General features: G+C 36.3%; 1 protein-coding gene across 4 annotated transcripts in view; it reads right to left on the bottom strand.

The window, feature by feature from the left end:
* The window catches only part of UBA6 (ubiquitin like modifier activating enzyme 6), an 88182-nt gene that overhangs the window by 34591 nt on the left and 39278 nt on the right, over positions 1-14313 (bottom strand). For all 4 annotated transcript variants that reach the window (XR_014812616.1, XR_014812617.1, XM_003129053.7 and 1 more), the window contains 6 exons: positions 13376-13452; positions 12382-12448; positions 8188-8331; positions 6062-6129; positions 4267-4345; positions 2567-2647 (listed from right to left, as the gene is read on the bottom strand). Coding sequence is in view for 2 of the 4 variants with exons in the window: in XM_003129053.7 (XP_003129101.5) it covers positions 2567-2647; positions 4267-4345; positions 6062-6129; positions 8188-8331; positions 12382-12448; positions 13376-13452 (516 nt within the window). In the remaining 2 variants the exon portion in view is untranslated. The remainder of the gene's footprint in view (positions 1-2566; positions 2648-4266; positions 4346-6061; positions 6130-8187; positions 8332-12381; positions 12449-13375; positions 13453-14313) is intronic.

Below are 14313 nucleotides of genomic sequence, written 5' to 3' on the forward strand. Positions count from 1 at the left end.
CTTTTTTGCTAACCGATTGTCATTTTTCACTATGAATTGTCTTGAGTGAATATTGATTTTTCTGCATAGTTCTATATACTCTTGGCATGTATCACCATGATGCAGTTTTGCATGAGTTTTAATCAGAGCTCCACGGTTTCAATGATCCTAAATATGTTATATTCATTTCTCTGCTTGAAGTTTTGTTTTTTTTGTTTGTTTGTTTTTTGTCTTTTCTAGGGCTGCACCCGTGGCATATGGAGGTTCACAGGCTAGGGGTCTACTTGGAGCTACACCTGCCAGCCTACACCACAGCCGCAGCAACTTGGGATCTGAGCTGCTTCTGCAACCTATACCACAGCTCACGGCAAGGCTGGATTCTTAACCCTCTGAGCGAGGCCAGGGATCGATCAAAAGCTGGATTCTTAACCCTCTGAGCGAGGCCAGGGATCGATCAAAAGCTGGATTCTTAACCCTCTGAGCGAGGCCAGGGATCGATCAAAAGCTGGATTCTTAACCCTCTGAGCAAGGCCAGGGATCGATTGAACCCACAACCTCAAGGTTCCTAGTGGGATTTGTTAACCACTGAGCCACAACAGGAACTCCCTGCTTGAAATTTTTATATCATACAATTTTGGACGCCATACACCAGTGTGGTACACGCTCTGAGTTAAAATTTCTTAAAAATGACTTCCCCTTCTAATTAATGTTTTGGACATATATTTAAGACAGAAACACTTGTGAGTCATCACAGCTTTTAGCTCAGAAATTGTATCCTTCTTGGTTCCTTGAACCTAGGAAGATTCTCTCTCTTTTGTTCTGCTTTAAGTATGTAAATACGTAAAGAGTAACTTACACAGCAAGGCTATGTATTTGCAGTAGGCTAGAGATCTGTCCACATTAACTTACCCTGTTGTGTTACCTGAAGTATGGAGGTTAATATAGTTCCTCTCCTGACTTTTATATGCTGGTATGTATTACCAACTTCTAAGGAGTAAAGTACTTAAGTGATACCCAAACTTGTGTAACCAAGGACTTTTTCTTTTTACAGCTGCACCCGCAGCAAATGGAAGTTCTGGGCCAGCGGGGGGAATCAGGACGGCAGCTGCCATCTATGTCAAGCCACAGCAACACCAGATTAGAGCCACATCTGTGGCCTATGCTGCAGCTTCTGGCAACACAAGGTCCTTAATCCACTGAGTCAGACCAGGGATTGAACTTGCATTTTCAAAGAGACAATGTCTGGTCCTTAACCTGCTGAACCACAATGGGAACTCCAAGAAGTGTTTTTTTTAAGAAATATCTTTTAAAGCCACCAGAACTAATAGTGATTTGTGGAATACAATTTAGGAAATGTTGAGCAGGAATAATATAAATGTAGGACACCTGTTTGCAATTGTGATAGTAACAAATACTCATTTGAGTGGAATATTAAGTGAACTACCAAGTAAAAATTAATCATTTAATTACTATAAGTCACCATTAATCTATGAAATCATTAACGTGGTTTATATCTTAAAGGCAAACAGCATCAATGAAATGTATTTTTATTTAAATATATGACTTGGCTTTCCAATTAACTCACATTTATCATCTTAAGAATTTACATTGTATACCAAAGATAATATTACTTTCTTTTGTTGTTTCTGTTTGTTTTTTGCAGGTTTTTTTTGTCTTTTTAGGGCTGCACCCATGGCATATGGAGGTTCAGAGGCTAGGGGTCTAATCGGAGCTACACCTGCCAGCCTACACCACAGCCACTTCAACATGGAATCCAAGCTGCGTCTGCGAACTATACCACAGCTCAGGGCAACGCTGGATCCTTATCCTTAACCCACCAAGCGAGGTCAGGGATTGAACCTACAACCTCATGGTTCCTAGTTAGATTCATTTCCGCTGCACCATGACAGGAACTCCCCCCTTTTAAATTTTCAGTTTCCTTCCTTCCGTTTTTTTGCTTTTTAGGGCCACACTAGTGGCTTATGGAAGCTCCCAGGCCAGGGGTTGAATTGGAGTTTCAGCTGCCATCCTACACCACAGCCACAGCAACATGGGATCCAAGCTGTGTCTGCGACCTATACCAGTACTCATGGCAACAATGGATCCTTAACCCACTGAGCGAGGCCAGGGATCAAACCTTCATCATCATGGATACTAGTTGGATTTGTTTCTACTGCTTCACAATGGGAACTCCTTCAGTCTTCTTTTGATAATAGCCAAATGATAGCTGAGCACTCTAACTTTCTAATGTTAGCTTCTCCCATCTTAAATATTTAATAATCAGTAAGTGGTATGTAATAGAAATAATAACAGTACTAATGTGCTTTACAGTTTGCAAAGCCCTTTCACATTTGATCTTTTTAATTACATTATGAGGCAAGTAGTAAAGATACTAGTTTCACAGTATTAGAGAAAGAAACCAAGAAGCAGAGAATTCAAGTAATTTGCCAAAAGGTCACATAAAATCTGAAAAATGGTCAGAGAAGAATCAGAATCTTCAAATTTCTGGCTTAATATCTTATTCTCCAAAATCAAATAAAAAGCCACAGAAACATAAACTTTTAACTCTGAAGGATTTATACCTTACCATTCCCTTCTCTTTGCCTGTGCCAACACCAAGCAAAGCAAAATTTTTTAACATTTCACAGCCTATGGCTCCACACCCTACCTATGGAGAAAAAAAAATGTACAGGTTAAATAAAATTAAAACTTCTACTTACTGAAAAGCAATTTCATCTTAATCTTCTTCAAATGCTAAATTATAATACATATATAAATAAATACATATATATTTTTTTTTTGTCTTTTTAGGGCCGCACCTGTGGCATATGAAGTTCCCAGGCTGGGGGTCAAATCTGAGCTGTACCTGCTGCCGGCCTAAGCCACAGCCATGGCAACACAGGATCCGAGCCACGTCTGTGACCTCCACCACAGCTTATGGCAACACTGGATCCCTGACACACTAAGCAAGGCCAGGGCTCAAACCTGGGTCCTCATGGATACTAGTCAGATTTGTTTCCACTAAGCCATGATAGGAACTCCTAAAAAACACATACTTTTTAAAATAAGTTGAACATTTGTGACTCATTTTACTTTAAAATATTTAATGGCTTTTGATGCCATTATAAATGCCTCAAATAAAAAGGTATAAATCATAGAAGGAAAAGCATAATACTTACAATTCCTGTAAACAGAAGGCTAATATTCCAAACAAAAGCCAAAGATTGAATTCATTTTTTTGGTTTGATTTTAGGACTGCATCTGCGGCATATAGAGATTCCCAGGCTAGGGGTCTAATTGGAGCTGGAGCCGATGGCGTATGCCACAGCCACAGCAACACCAGATCTAAGCCATGTCTGCAAGCTACACCACAGCTCACAGCAACACCAGATCCTTAACCCACTGAGCAAGGCCAGGGATGAAACCTGCATCCTCATGGATGCTAGGCAGATTCATTTCTGCTGAGCCATGACTGGAACTCCTGAAGTCATTTTTTTTATATGAGATGGAAACAAATAGCACAAAACAGTGCAATATTATAATTAAAAAGATCACTTGTTTATAGAAAATTTTCTAAACTTATTTAACAAAAATAACTATTCTAAGACTTAGATAAAAACTATTATTATGTAAAAGCTCAGCAGTAACTAATTTTCAAAATATTATTTAAACATGAATATTAAAAATCAGCAGTACTTGTAGGATTGATTATAACAAAAATAAAAAAGCACATAAGTGACAGTAAAAGTTTTATGCTATTGGAGAGAGCTTCCCCACCAATGTCTAAGACATTTAAAAAGGACATACCCATGTACATGTTCCTTCATTTGTTAAGGAAAAACCAAAAAACTGCACAATTTTTAATGCATTTCTAGAAAAATCATTTAATGTTTAGAACTACTATACTCATACATTAATTTTACATGTATTAATTACTCAGATGATGAGTTGGCAAACTTTTTCTGGAAAGGGCCAGATAGTAAATGTTTTCAGCTTTGTAGGCCATATGGTCTTTGTCACAACTACTCAACTCCACTATTATAGTATGAAAGAGGCCATAGATAAAACAAAAAAGTAAGTGTGCTTGCTGTGTTCCAGTGAAACTCTCTATATAAAAACATGCAGCAGAATGCATTTGGCCTGTAGGCCATAGTTTGCCAACTCCTGTTTTAAATATTTCCTGAATATCTACATTAGTTATAAACTGTATTCAAATTTCCTTTAATAAATTAATTTGATAAACAGTAACAGTTTGTACAACTTAATCTCATCATTATTTCTACTTACTAGAAAGATATTTAGATTTTGTAGCTTCTGACACAAAGTGTCTCCAATGCAGGCTCTTAAGGCATCATATCTATCTCCTCTGTAGAAAACAACACATACCAAGAAAACAAAAAGGCAAAAAAAAAAAATTAAGATTAGTTTCATTACTGTTAATAACAATTTAATGTTGTGCTTTAAATGTAATACTTTTTAAGCTTTTCTTTCAAACTGACAGATAAATTATCTTATTTGAAAGGGGAAAAAACCTCATAAAGAAATCAGTTTTTTCTTTTTCCCATTTGACTTAATATCCTAAGTCCAAATGACTTAAGTGAAAGTGACTTTATCTAGAAAAAAATTTGTAAGGGATTTCTTTTTTTTGCCTTTTCTAGGGCCGCACCCTCGGCATATGGAGGTTCCCAGGCTAGGGGTCTAATCGGAGCTATAGCTGCCGGCCCACAACACAGCCACAGCCACACGGGATCTAAGCCACATCTGTGACCTACACCACAGCTCACGGCAACGCCGGATCCTTAACCCACTGAGCAAGGCCAGGGATCGAACCCGCAACCTCATGGCTTCCAGTCAGATTCATTAACCACTGCGCCATGACGGGAACTCCTGTAAGGGATTTCTTTTTCTGTTATTTTTTTGTTCTTATACTATTTTAAATTGAAGTATATATAATTGATTTACAATACTTCAGCTTTATAGCAAAGTGATTCAGCTATGTGTGTGTATTCTTTTCCATTATAGTTTACTATAGATATTAAATACAGTTCCCTGTGCTATATAGTAGGTCCTTGTTGTTTTGTCTTATATATAGTAACATGTGTCTGTTAATCCCAAATTCCTAATTTATCCCTCCCTATCCCCCCAGGCATGAATTTTTAATTAAGTTTCATAGAGAAGTCAATGGATAGGCTTTAAAGTTAACTCACTTAAACTGAAGGCAGAACTTTGGGTTATGTATATTTCTGGGACAATAAATCCATAAGCTTTTTATCAGATTCTCAAGGACATTTGCCACTCAAAAAAGGTGAAGAATGACAGATATAAATAAAAGCTTCAGGTAGCAGTTGTTTTCATCTAAAATTAAGAATAGAGGAGTTCCCGTCGTGGCTCAGTGGTTAACGAATCCGACTGGGAACCATGAGGTTGCAGGTTCGATCCCTGGCCTTGCTCAGTGGGTTAAGGATCTGGCATTGCCATGAGCTGTGGTGTAGGTTGCAGACACAGCTCGGATCCCGCGTTGCTGTGGCTCTGGCGTAGGCCGGTGGCTACAGCTCTAATTAGACCCCTAGCCTGGGAACCTCCGTATGCCATGGGAAGCAGCCCTAGGAAAGGCAAAAAGACAAAAAAAAAAAAAGAATAGAGTTTTACCATGAGGTTGTGGGTTCAATCCCTGGCCTTGCTTAGTGGGTTAAATATCCAGCATTGCCGTGAGTTGTAGTGTAGGTGGCAAATGCGGCTCCGATCTGGTGTTGCTGTGGCTCCGATTGAACCCCTAGTCTGGGAACTTCCATATGCCATGGGTGCAGCCCTAAAAAAAAAAAAAGGCAAAATAAATAAATAAATGAAAGAATGGTGTGTTAAAAGCTAACTGTTCTCATGATATAAACTTTAAAATTTTATATTCATTATTTATAAAGTAGTAAAGAGATACTGCATGATTATGATACACCGCAGAAGTGAGCTAGGAGAAAAGACATCCAAAACAAATGCATGTCTGCATGTGTGGACAGAAACGCATTAGATCTAGTGGGTCCTTACAAACATATAACTAAGAAAAAGGCAACAAAAATGTCATTATTACCGTGGGAGAAATTCTTCACGTTCAGGTTTGTCTAGGGATTCGACAATATCTGCTGCTTCAATGTACAACTTAAAATAGAAGATAAAAACACAACTTAACCATGTAGAAAACTTAAATTGCTAGAAACAATAATTCTCTTCTGCAGTTATTTAACAATCATTAATAAAATGATAAAAATGCCAATTCAGAGTAAAATAGATTAAAAAGTATAATTTTTATTATACACTATACATTCCCCATATTCTTTCATTAAGACAATGGTTAAATCTGGAGGAACCATAAAAAGATGTAATTTGACTCATGTCATTTAGCCATCTTAAAAATGATATATTCTAATTTTAACAAACAAAAGGAAATTTCACCTCCATATCTATTTTTTATAACTACATAAAAACTCTGGAAGCTTCAATTTTAGCTATATTTAAATAAATAATCTGATTACTTTCATAAGAAAGTACCTAGTCTACCTTTTTTTCAATGTAGGTATATTATATGTCATTTATAATTACATACACTACAGAAGAAATGATCTAGGAAGTCACAATTTTAGCATTTAAAAACTATCAAATAGAATTAGTTTAAGTCAATTAAAAAAAGTCAAGTCTCTTGGAGTTCCTGTCGTGGTGCAACGGAAACAATTCGACTGGGAACCATGAGGCTGTGGGTCTGATCCCTGGCTTCGCTCAGTGGGTTAAGGATCCGGCACTGCCGTGAGCTGTGGTGTAGGTCGCAGATGAGGCTCGGATCCTGCGTTGCTGTGGCTGTGGCATACCTACAGCTCCGATTAGACCCTGGCCTGGGAACCTCCATATGCCTCGGGTGCGGCCCTATAGACAAAAAACAAAAGACAAAAAAAAAAAAAAAAAAAGTCTCATTCTCATTTTCAGTAACCTATGTAACTAAATTTGAACATGACCATGAACACAAATAAATGTTATTTAATTACAGCAACACAGAATCTATATTAATAACATAATTTATATTCCCCATGGTGTTAAACTATATCTAAACCAGACTTTTACGAATGAACTTGTACTCTGTTAAAATAAACCAAATAATTTAGCAGCAAAATGGCATTTTAAATCTATAATAAAAATGACGAATTTTATAAATTTTAATTATCAAAACTAAATTTGAACTTTTAAGACATTAAAAAAAGTGTTATATTCAAAATGTTTAAAGTTTTTCTTTTTCTCCATTTGACTTAATATCCTAAGTCCAAATAACTTAAGTGAAGGTGACTTTAGTTTACCTAGAAGAAAAATGTTAAGATAGGAATTTCTTTTTCCTTATGTTATTTTTTTTTAAATTATTATTTTAAATTGAAGAATAGTTGATTTACAAGGTTTCAGGTGTACAGCAAAGTGATTCAGCTATGGAAATACATATATATTTATTCTTTTTCAGATTCTTTTCCATTATAGGTTTTCTGGTTTTTTTTGCCATTCTTGCGGCATATGGAAGTTCTGGGACCAGGGATCAAACTTGTGCCACTGCAGTGACCTGATTCTTAATCTGCTAAGCCACCAGGGAACCCCTATTACAGGTTATTATAAGGTATTAAATATAGTGTCCTGTGCTATACAGCAAGTTTTTCAAAGAAGAAAGGGTCTAAAGACCGTGCTTTGATATACTCTGCTAATTATTTCTTCTGATAAGAGAAAAAAGGGTTTTTCCATCTTGTGATATTTTTACCCTATATAGGTCTCAAACTTTTATCATTCCTATGTCTTCTATCTTTAGAAGTTTATACCTAGAAACCAGGGAATCTGAAAATTCATGATGCTAAAAGATTCCATGGACCAATTCAAGAACCCTGAAAGCTCCTGACTGCTAAGCTAATAGTCATGGAAACTATGAAGACAGAATATTCATTCTTTCATTCTTACACAAGAAGGGAAAACAACTCTGGGTTATATCCCAATACCCTCAACAAGTGACTTTGTCAGTTTTAATTACAGAAATTAAGTTTTAGTGACATATCCCATTTAACTCATGTATCAAAAAATATTTTAAGGTTGCTCTTATGTTGATTAATAGTATATATAATCAATAACAGACATTCATTATATGGGTAGATCATTCAACCTTAAGTATAAAAAAATACATTAAAATAGAGCACTAACCCACTGGCACAAAGGAGAGAACTTTCCTGTCACAGCTTTCAATACTTCTTGGCTGGCAAGACCTCCTACTGTTGCAGCAAGTGGGGGCAAAAAGCCCTGGGCAGTCCAAGAAAGCCAACGCACAATGTCATTATTTACCTCAGGCTGAAACACAAACCATGAAAGACACAAACCATCTTAACAGCAGTCACATGGTAAACTCAAAATTTCGACTCAATATGAAAATAACTGTAGCTTAACTTCTAAAAAAGCTAATTTCCCTACTAAATAGTTTTTAAGTCCTAAAAAAGTCCCAATCCCATAATAAAAGATCCAACTGCATGTTACTACCCTAAGCAGTATTTCTCTTTATCAGTACCTGCCTATTGTTGCTTTTTAGTTCTTTACATTACATCTGGGCACAATTTAGAACTAACTGGATTATCTATCATTTATTGTTCTTATTAAAGAGCAGTTCTGTGATGTCAGACAGTATTTACAAACAACCAGAATTTCGAAAAACATGTTTTAAAGAAAACTATGGAAAAACCCTGAACCTAGATAAATGAAAATAAAAATAAAATGATTCATAAAAGATAAGGAAGCTATCACCTGTGCCTAAAGTGGTAATTAAAAAGTAAAACTGTAAAAAATGAGGCAATACATTGTTAGAAAAGGCAGTTTAGGAAAAAAATTAAGAGAGTAATGGGACTTTGCATACTAATCTTATCAATGAGCCAATCATCACAAAGTTCTCATTACCATACTTAAAAACTGAAATGATGTTTATTAGTACTTATTTTTTTGTCTTTTTAGGGCCACATCTGTGGCATATGGCAGTTCTCAGGCTAGGGGTTGAATCAGAGCTGTAGCCGCTGGCCTACACCACAGCCACAGCAACGCCAGACCTGAGCCAAGCTGTATCTGTGACCTACACCATGGCTCACGGCAACACCAGATCCTTCACCCACTGAGAGAGGCCAGGGATCGAACCTGCATCCTCATGGATATTAATCAGATTCATTTCTGGTAAGCCACAACAGGAACTCCTGTTTATTATTAGTATTTTTAAGGAAACAATGGAGAACTGGATTTTGGAGCTATCATTTTAGCACATTTTTTTATTCGAGACAAAGCTCTTCATGAGCTCTGGCTTCTCTTTCTCTTCCTATTCTTTCAACATCAACTATAATCTTAACCAGGAATTTAATAAGGCTCAATTAATCTCCTGAAATCCTATTTAAAATAACAGTACTTGTGCATTTAGAGGGAAGAAAGAAGGCTTTTATTACATTCTCAAAGAAATCTATGATATAAAAAGTTTGTTATGCGCTCACTATTCCACTCACTCCATTTCAATTTTTGATACTTCATTATTTCATAATCACCTAGCACTAAACTCAACTTGTACTACAATTTCATATAAGCTGTGCCAATTGTGAATACAGAGACACTGGTGGTAGCGGTAATATTAAAAACAATGATAAGAATGCTAATAGGAGCAGGTAATTTGATTGAACATATACTGTGAGCTATATATTAAGTCTACATGTAATCTTTAAAATAATTCCAGGAAATATAATTTCTATCATACAAATTAGAAAACTAAAACTCTGAAAGCTTAATTTACTTCAGATTTTACTATGAGTAAGTGGTGAAAGCCAGGATCTGAACCCATAAAACCCAACTTCCCAGCTCTATTCTTACCATTAGTTTACACTATCTCTCAAGATTCTACAGTGTCTAATAAACAGACTTCCCAATCTAGGGAATTTTTCATTACCCTAGGATAATGACTACATTCTAAATCTGAATTTCTCCAGTCTCCAAAAGAAAAAGATACATATTCACAAGAGAAATAAACCAGTGGCATGGCTTCAGCATTACTAAGAAACTGAAAATATATGAACTTCAAATTACCTGTAAATAGAAAAACAAATACTAAACCCCAGCAGAACTATTTCTGGACTTCATATTGCTGCAAGTCTGAACAAAGAGCAGGAAGCATGTAACCACAGAAAAGAGAATGAAAGGCCTAACGTGACAAAGTACAGTCAAAATCATCCTAAGAGAATGTTCCACACCAAGTGCAAAAAATACTGAACAGGTATGAAGTATGGTAGATCTCAGCAATGGCTATGATCAAAGAACTTTTCTGAGATAATGATATAAATGGAAAGGGGGAGACATCCTTTGGCAGAGAAGGCTAAAGAAGAGAGGAGGAGAGGAAGTTAAGTAGGATTTGGCAGAAATCAAAGCAATCCACAAGATACTCAATACCTATCCACCTCTGGTCCACTCCCATGGCATGTGGAACTTCCTGGGCCAGGGAACAAACCTGTGCCACAGCAGTGACTCAAGCCACAGTGGTGATAATGCTGGATCCTTAACCTGCTCAGCCACAAGGGAAACTCTAGATCCACCAAAATTTTTTTTTAAAAATTAAAAAACAAACCGTCTATTGAAGAAATTCTTTTCAGTATTCTGAGAGAAGAAGAAAAGGGGCTCCAGATACAGAAATCTGAAAAAGCATCCAAAACCCTTACCCTGTGCAAAATATATGCAAAAAAAAACCAGTTTACCAAACAAAGCTGGTGTAAGAGGGAGGCAGGAAATTAGAAGCAAAACATTGCAGCTACTGAAAATTTCTCCCTCAAGCTAGAAGCAGAGTAAATTTGATTAATTACATATGTTCAACAAACACTTGGAGATGTGGATAAACAAACACAAAAAAACCCCCTACCTTGAATCAGAAATTTAACTAAGAGCCAAAATGATCCACTCCACCTTCCCAAAAGGGGATGAAAAAAGTAAATATGAGTCTATGAATCAACATAGGCTCAGGGGTGTACCTGAAAAAAGTGACCGAATTATCAACCTTGAGTTATAAACTGATAAAATATTAGACTTCACAGATGAAAAAATATACAGAAGAAAAAAAAATATATAGGGCCTCAAGGCAAAAAACAAGACCAGGTTACTTATAACAGTAATAAAAGTATGCTGGCATTTCTATTTCTCAACAAGATACAAAGAAATAAACCAAGGAAGAAAGTAAAAGCCTTACTTTGAGCCAAGCTGCCTTTCTGTTTTTTCGTTTTCGTCTTTTCAGGGCCACACATGTGGCATATGAAGTTCTCAGGCTAGGAACTGAATTGGAGCTGTAGCTGCTGGCCTACACCACAGCAACAGCAGATTGAGCTACGTCTGTGACCTACATCACAGCTCAGAGCAATGCTGGATCCAAAAACCACTTAGCGAGGCCAGGGATCAAACCCTCGTCCTCATGGATACTAGTTGGGATCATTACCCCTAAGCCATGACAGACACTCTTAAGCTGCCTTTCAAGTACAAAGGCTACAGAAAAAAAAAAAAATTGAAACGTGTAAGAACTCAGGGAATACCAAAAATCTGAGCTCTTTCTAAGAAATACACCAGAGACCAAACTTTATTTCAAAGCTACAGCAATCAAGATAGACTAGTAACAGCAAAAGATTATCCTTTATCTGCTGAGCCACCAGGGAACGCCAGTTAGAAACAATCAATGGAAGATAATATTGAGTTCATAAAGAAACCCTATACATGTATGGTCAATAAATTTCCCAAGAAGATGCCAAAAACACTGAATAAAGAACAACCTCTTTTCAGTAAGTGGGCAAGAATTACTGGATATTCATTTACCAAAAAAAATTAATCTTGAGCTATACCTGGAAAGATAGAAAAAAATGAATTCATAAAAGTATAAAACTGTACACAAGTTAAAAAAGGTACAGTCATGTACAGGGATCTATACTTTGCATGATATATAAAAATGGCCTCATAAAACTATGAACCTTCTAGGAGAAAACACAGGGGAAAAACTATGATTTTGTATTTAAAAAGGTACAAACCACAGAAAAGAAAGTGATATAATGAACTTGATCAAAATTAAAAACTGCTGCTCTTCAAAAGACACTGTAATAAAATGAAGACAACCCACCTTCTGGAAGAGAGTATTTCTAAAACATGTGTCCAATAAAGGTCTGATTTAGAGAATATATGAAGAACTCTCTCAATCAACAACAACAAACAATTAAAAAAGGCAAAGTTTTGAAAAACTGAAGATAAGTAAACTTGCCTATTGTCAGAGTCAGTAAGTGGCAAAACTAGGGATTTGAAGGATAAGAGAATATTAATGTTACACAATTTCTGATGGCCATAACTTTGAATATTCACCTTCTCTTCCAAGGTTTCGCATATAGACGTTGCTAATTTCAGAAGCTCCTTTGAATCTTGTTGGCACCTAGGATTCAAAACAAAGCACCTCAATTTCAATTTTCTCAATTGCTATAGATAGTATGTCATAGTCAAAATTAAAATTTAAGACATACGTTAAAAGTGTGGAATTTTGCCAGCACGTAGCTCAAAGTGCTTACTGACTTATTTTCTCAATAATTCTTTTTATTTTCTTTTTCTTTTTTTTTTTTTTTGCTGCTGTGTGCAGCAAGTTGATGTGGGATCTCAGTTCCCAGACCAAGGATTGAACACAGGATACAGCAGTGAAACCACTAGGCCACCAGGGAACTCCCAATAACTCTCAGATTTTTTATTTTAAAAACTGTAGCTGTTAGGAGTTTTCTGGTGGCTCAGTGGGTTAAGAATCTGGTGTTGCCACTGCTGTGGCTCTGGTTTGATCCCTGGCCCCAGAGCTTCTGAATGCTACAGGTGCAGACAAAAAAGGAAAAACTGTAGCTTTTGCAGACTTCAAAATGGGAAAATTCTTTTAGGACCATACCTGTGGCATATAGAAGTTACCAGGCTAGAGGTCGAATCAGAGCTGTAGCTGTCGGCCTACGCCACAGACACACCCACATGGGATCCGAGCCTTGTGTGGGACCTGCACCACAGCTCACAGCAATGCTGGATCCTTAACTCACTGAGCAGGGCCAGGGATCGAATCTGAATCCTCATGGATACTAGTTGGGTTTGTTACTGCTGAGCCACAATGGGAACTCTGGAAAATTCTTGTTTAGTATAATTTCATTTTTATAAATTGATCTCTCCACTCCCACATGAAAAAGAAAGTAGGTCAGAAGTGTTTATATAGTTTGGTGTATCTAGTGGTTATTACAATTAAAAGAGGCTATTAGGTACACATTTTTTAATCTATAACTTCTGAAATACTGCTTTTACAAAGAAGAAAAAAGTTATTTCGAACAAAGAACATTACCCAATATTTGGCTTGCGACTATAGTTCTCCTGAAACTGGTCCAAAGCAAGCATGGCTGAGTGAATCTCTAAAGATGCCTATTAAGAACATTAAAGATTGGTCAATATTTACTGAGCGTATAATATGTGCCATGCACCACGCTAACACTTAAAAAAATTAATTTAATCATTACAATAAATGAGTTAGTATATCCTATTATTATCTTCATTTAACAGACGAATAAGGTGAGGCTTAGTTAACTTGACTTCAAGGCCAGAAAGCTATACTTAACCAAGAGAACCAAGTTTCAATTCTGGGTGGTAGACTAGTTTTATTAGGTTATCCAAATGAAACAGAGTAAAATCAAATGAATAATAGCAACAAAATATCTGTATAAGATTACTGATTTTCCTTTTCAACATTTACAAATTTGCAAGTTGTTAATATAATTCTTAACTTACCACAAACACATTCACTGCTACAAAATTATATCTAGTGATTTTTAAAAAACAGAGTAAATGTTTACAAGGTTTTTTGAGAAGAATTATATATTATATAAAATCCTACATTGTTCAGACTATCTTTTAACAGGTCTATCATTATAATAGTTAAAATTCTTCCTATTATTCTAACATTCTCCATTATGTAAATTCTCATTTTTAATTCTTGGGAGTCAACTCTAGATATACAAATACAATCATTCTTTTATTTTTATTTTCATTTTTGTCTTTTTAGGGCTGCACCTGAGGCATATGAAGTTCCCAGGAGAGGGGTCAAACACAGCTCACGGCAATGCTGGATCCTTAACCCACTGAATGAGGCCAGGGATTGAACCCACATCCTCATGGATACCAGTTAGGTGCGTTAACTGCTGAGTCATGACAGGAACTCCCACACAATCTTTATTTTTAAAAATCTGATAGTCTGACAGAAAGATATATGGTTGCTCTGTTTTAACT

Source organism: Sus scrofa, chromosome 8 (assembly GCF_054392235.1).
Source record: "Sus scrofa isolate SSC_HxYL_T2T_F1_AM1 chromosome 8, Sscrofa_HxYL_maternal_Yorkshire_Landrace_v2.0, whole genome shotgun sequence".
Classification (NCBI taxonomy): domain Eukaryota; kingdom Metazoa; phylum Chordata; class Mammalia; order Artiodactyla; family Suidae; genus Sus; species Sus scrofa.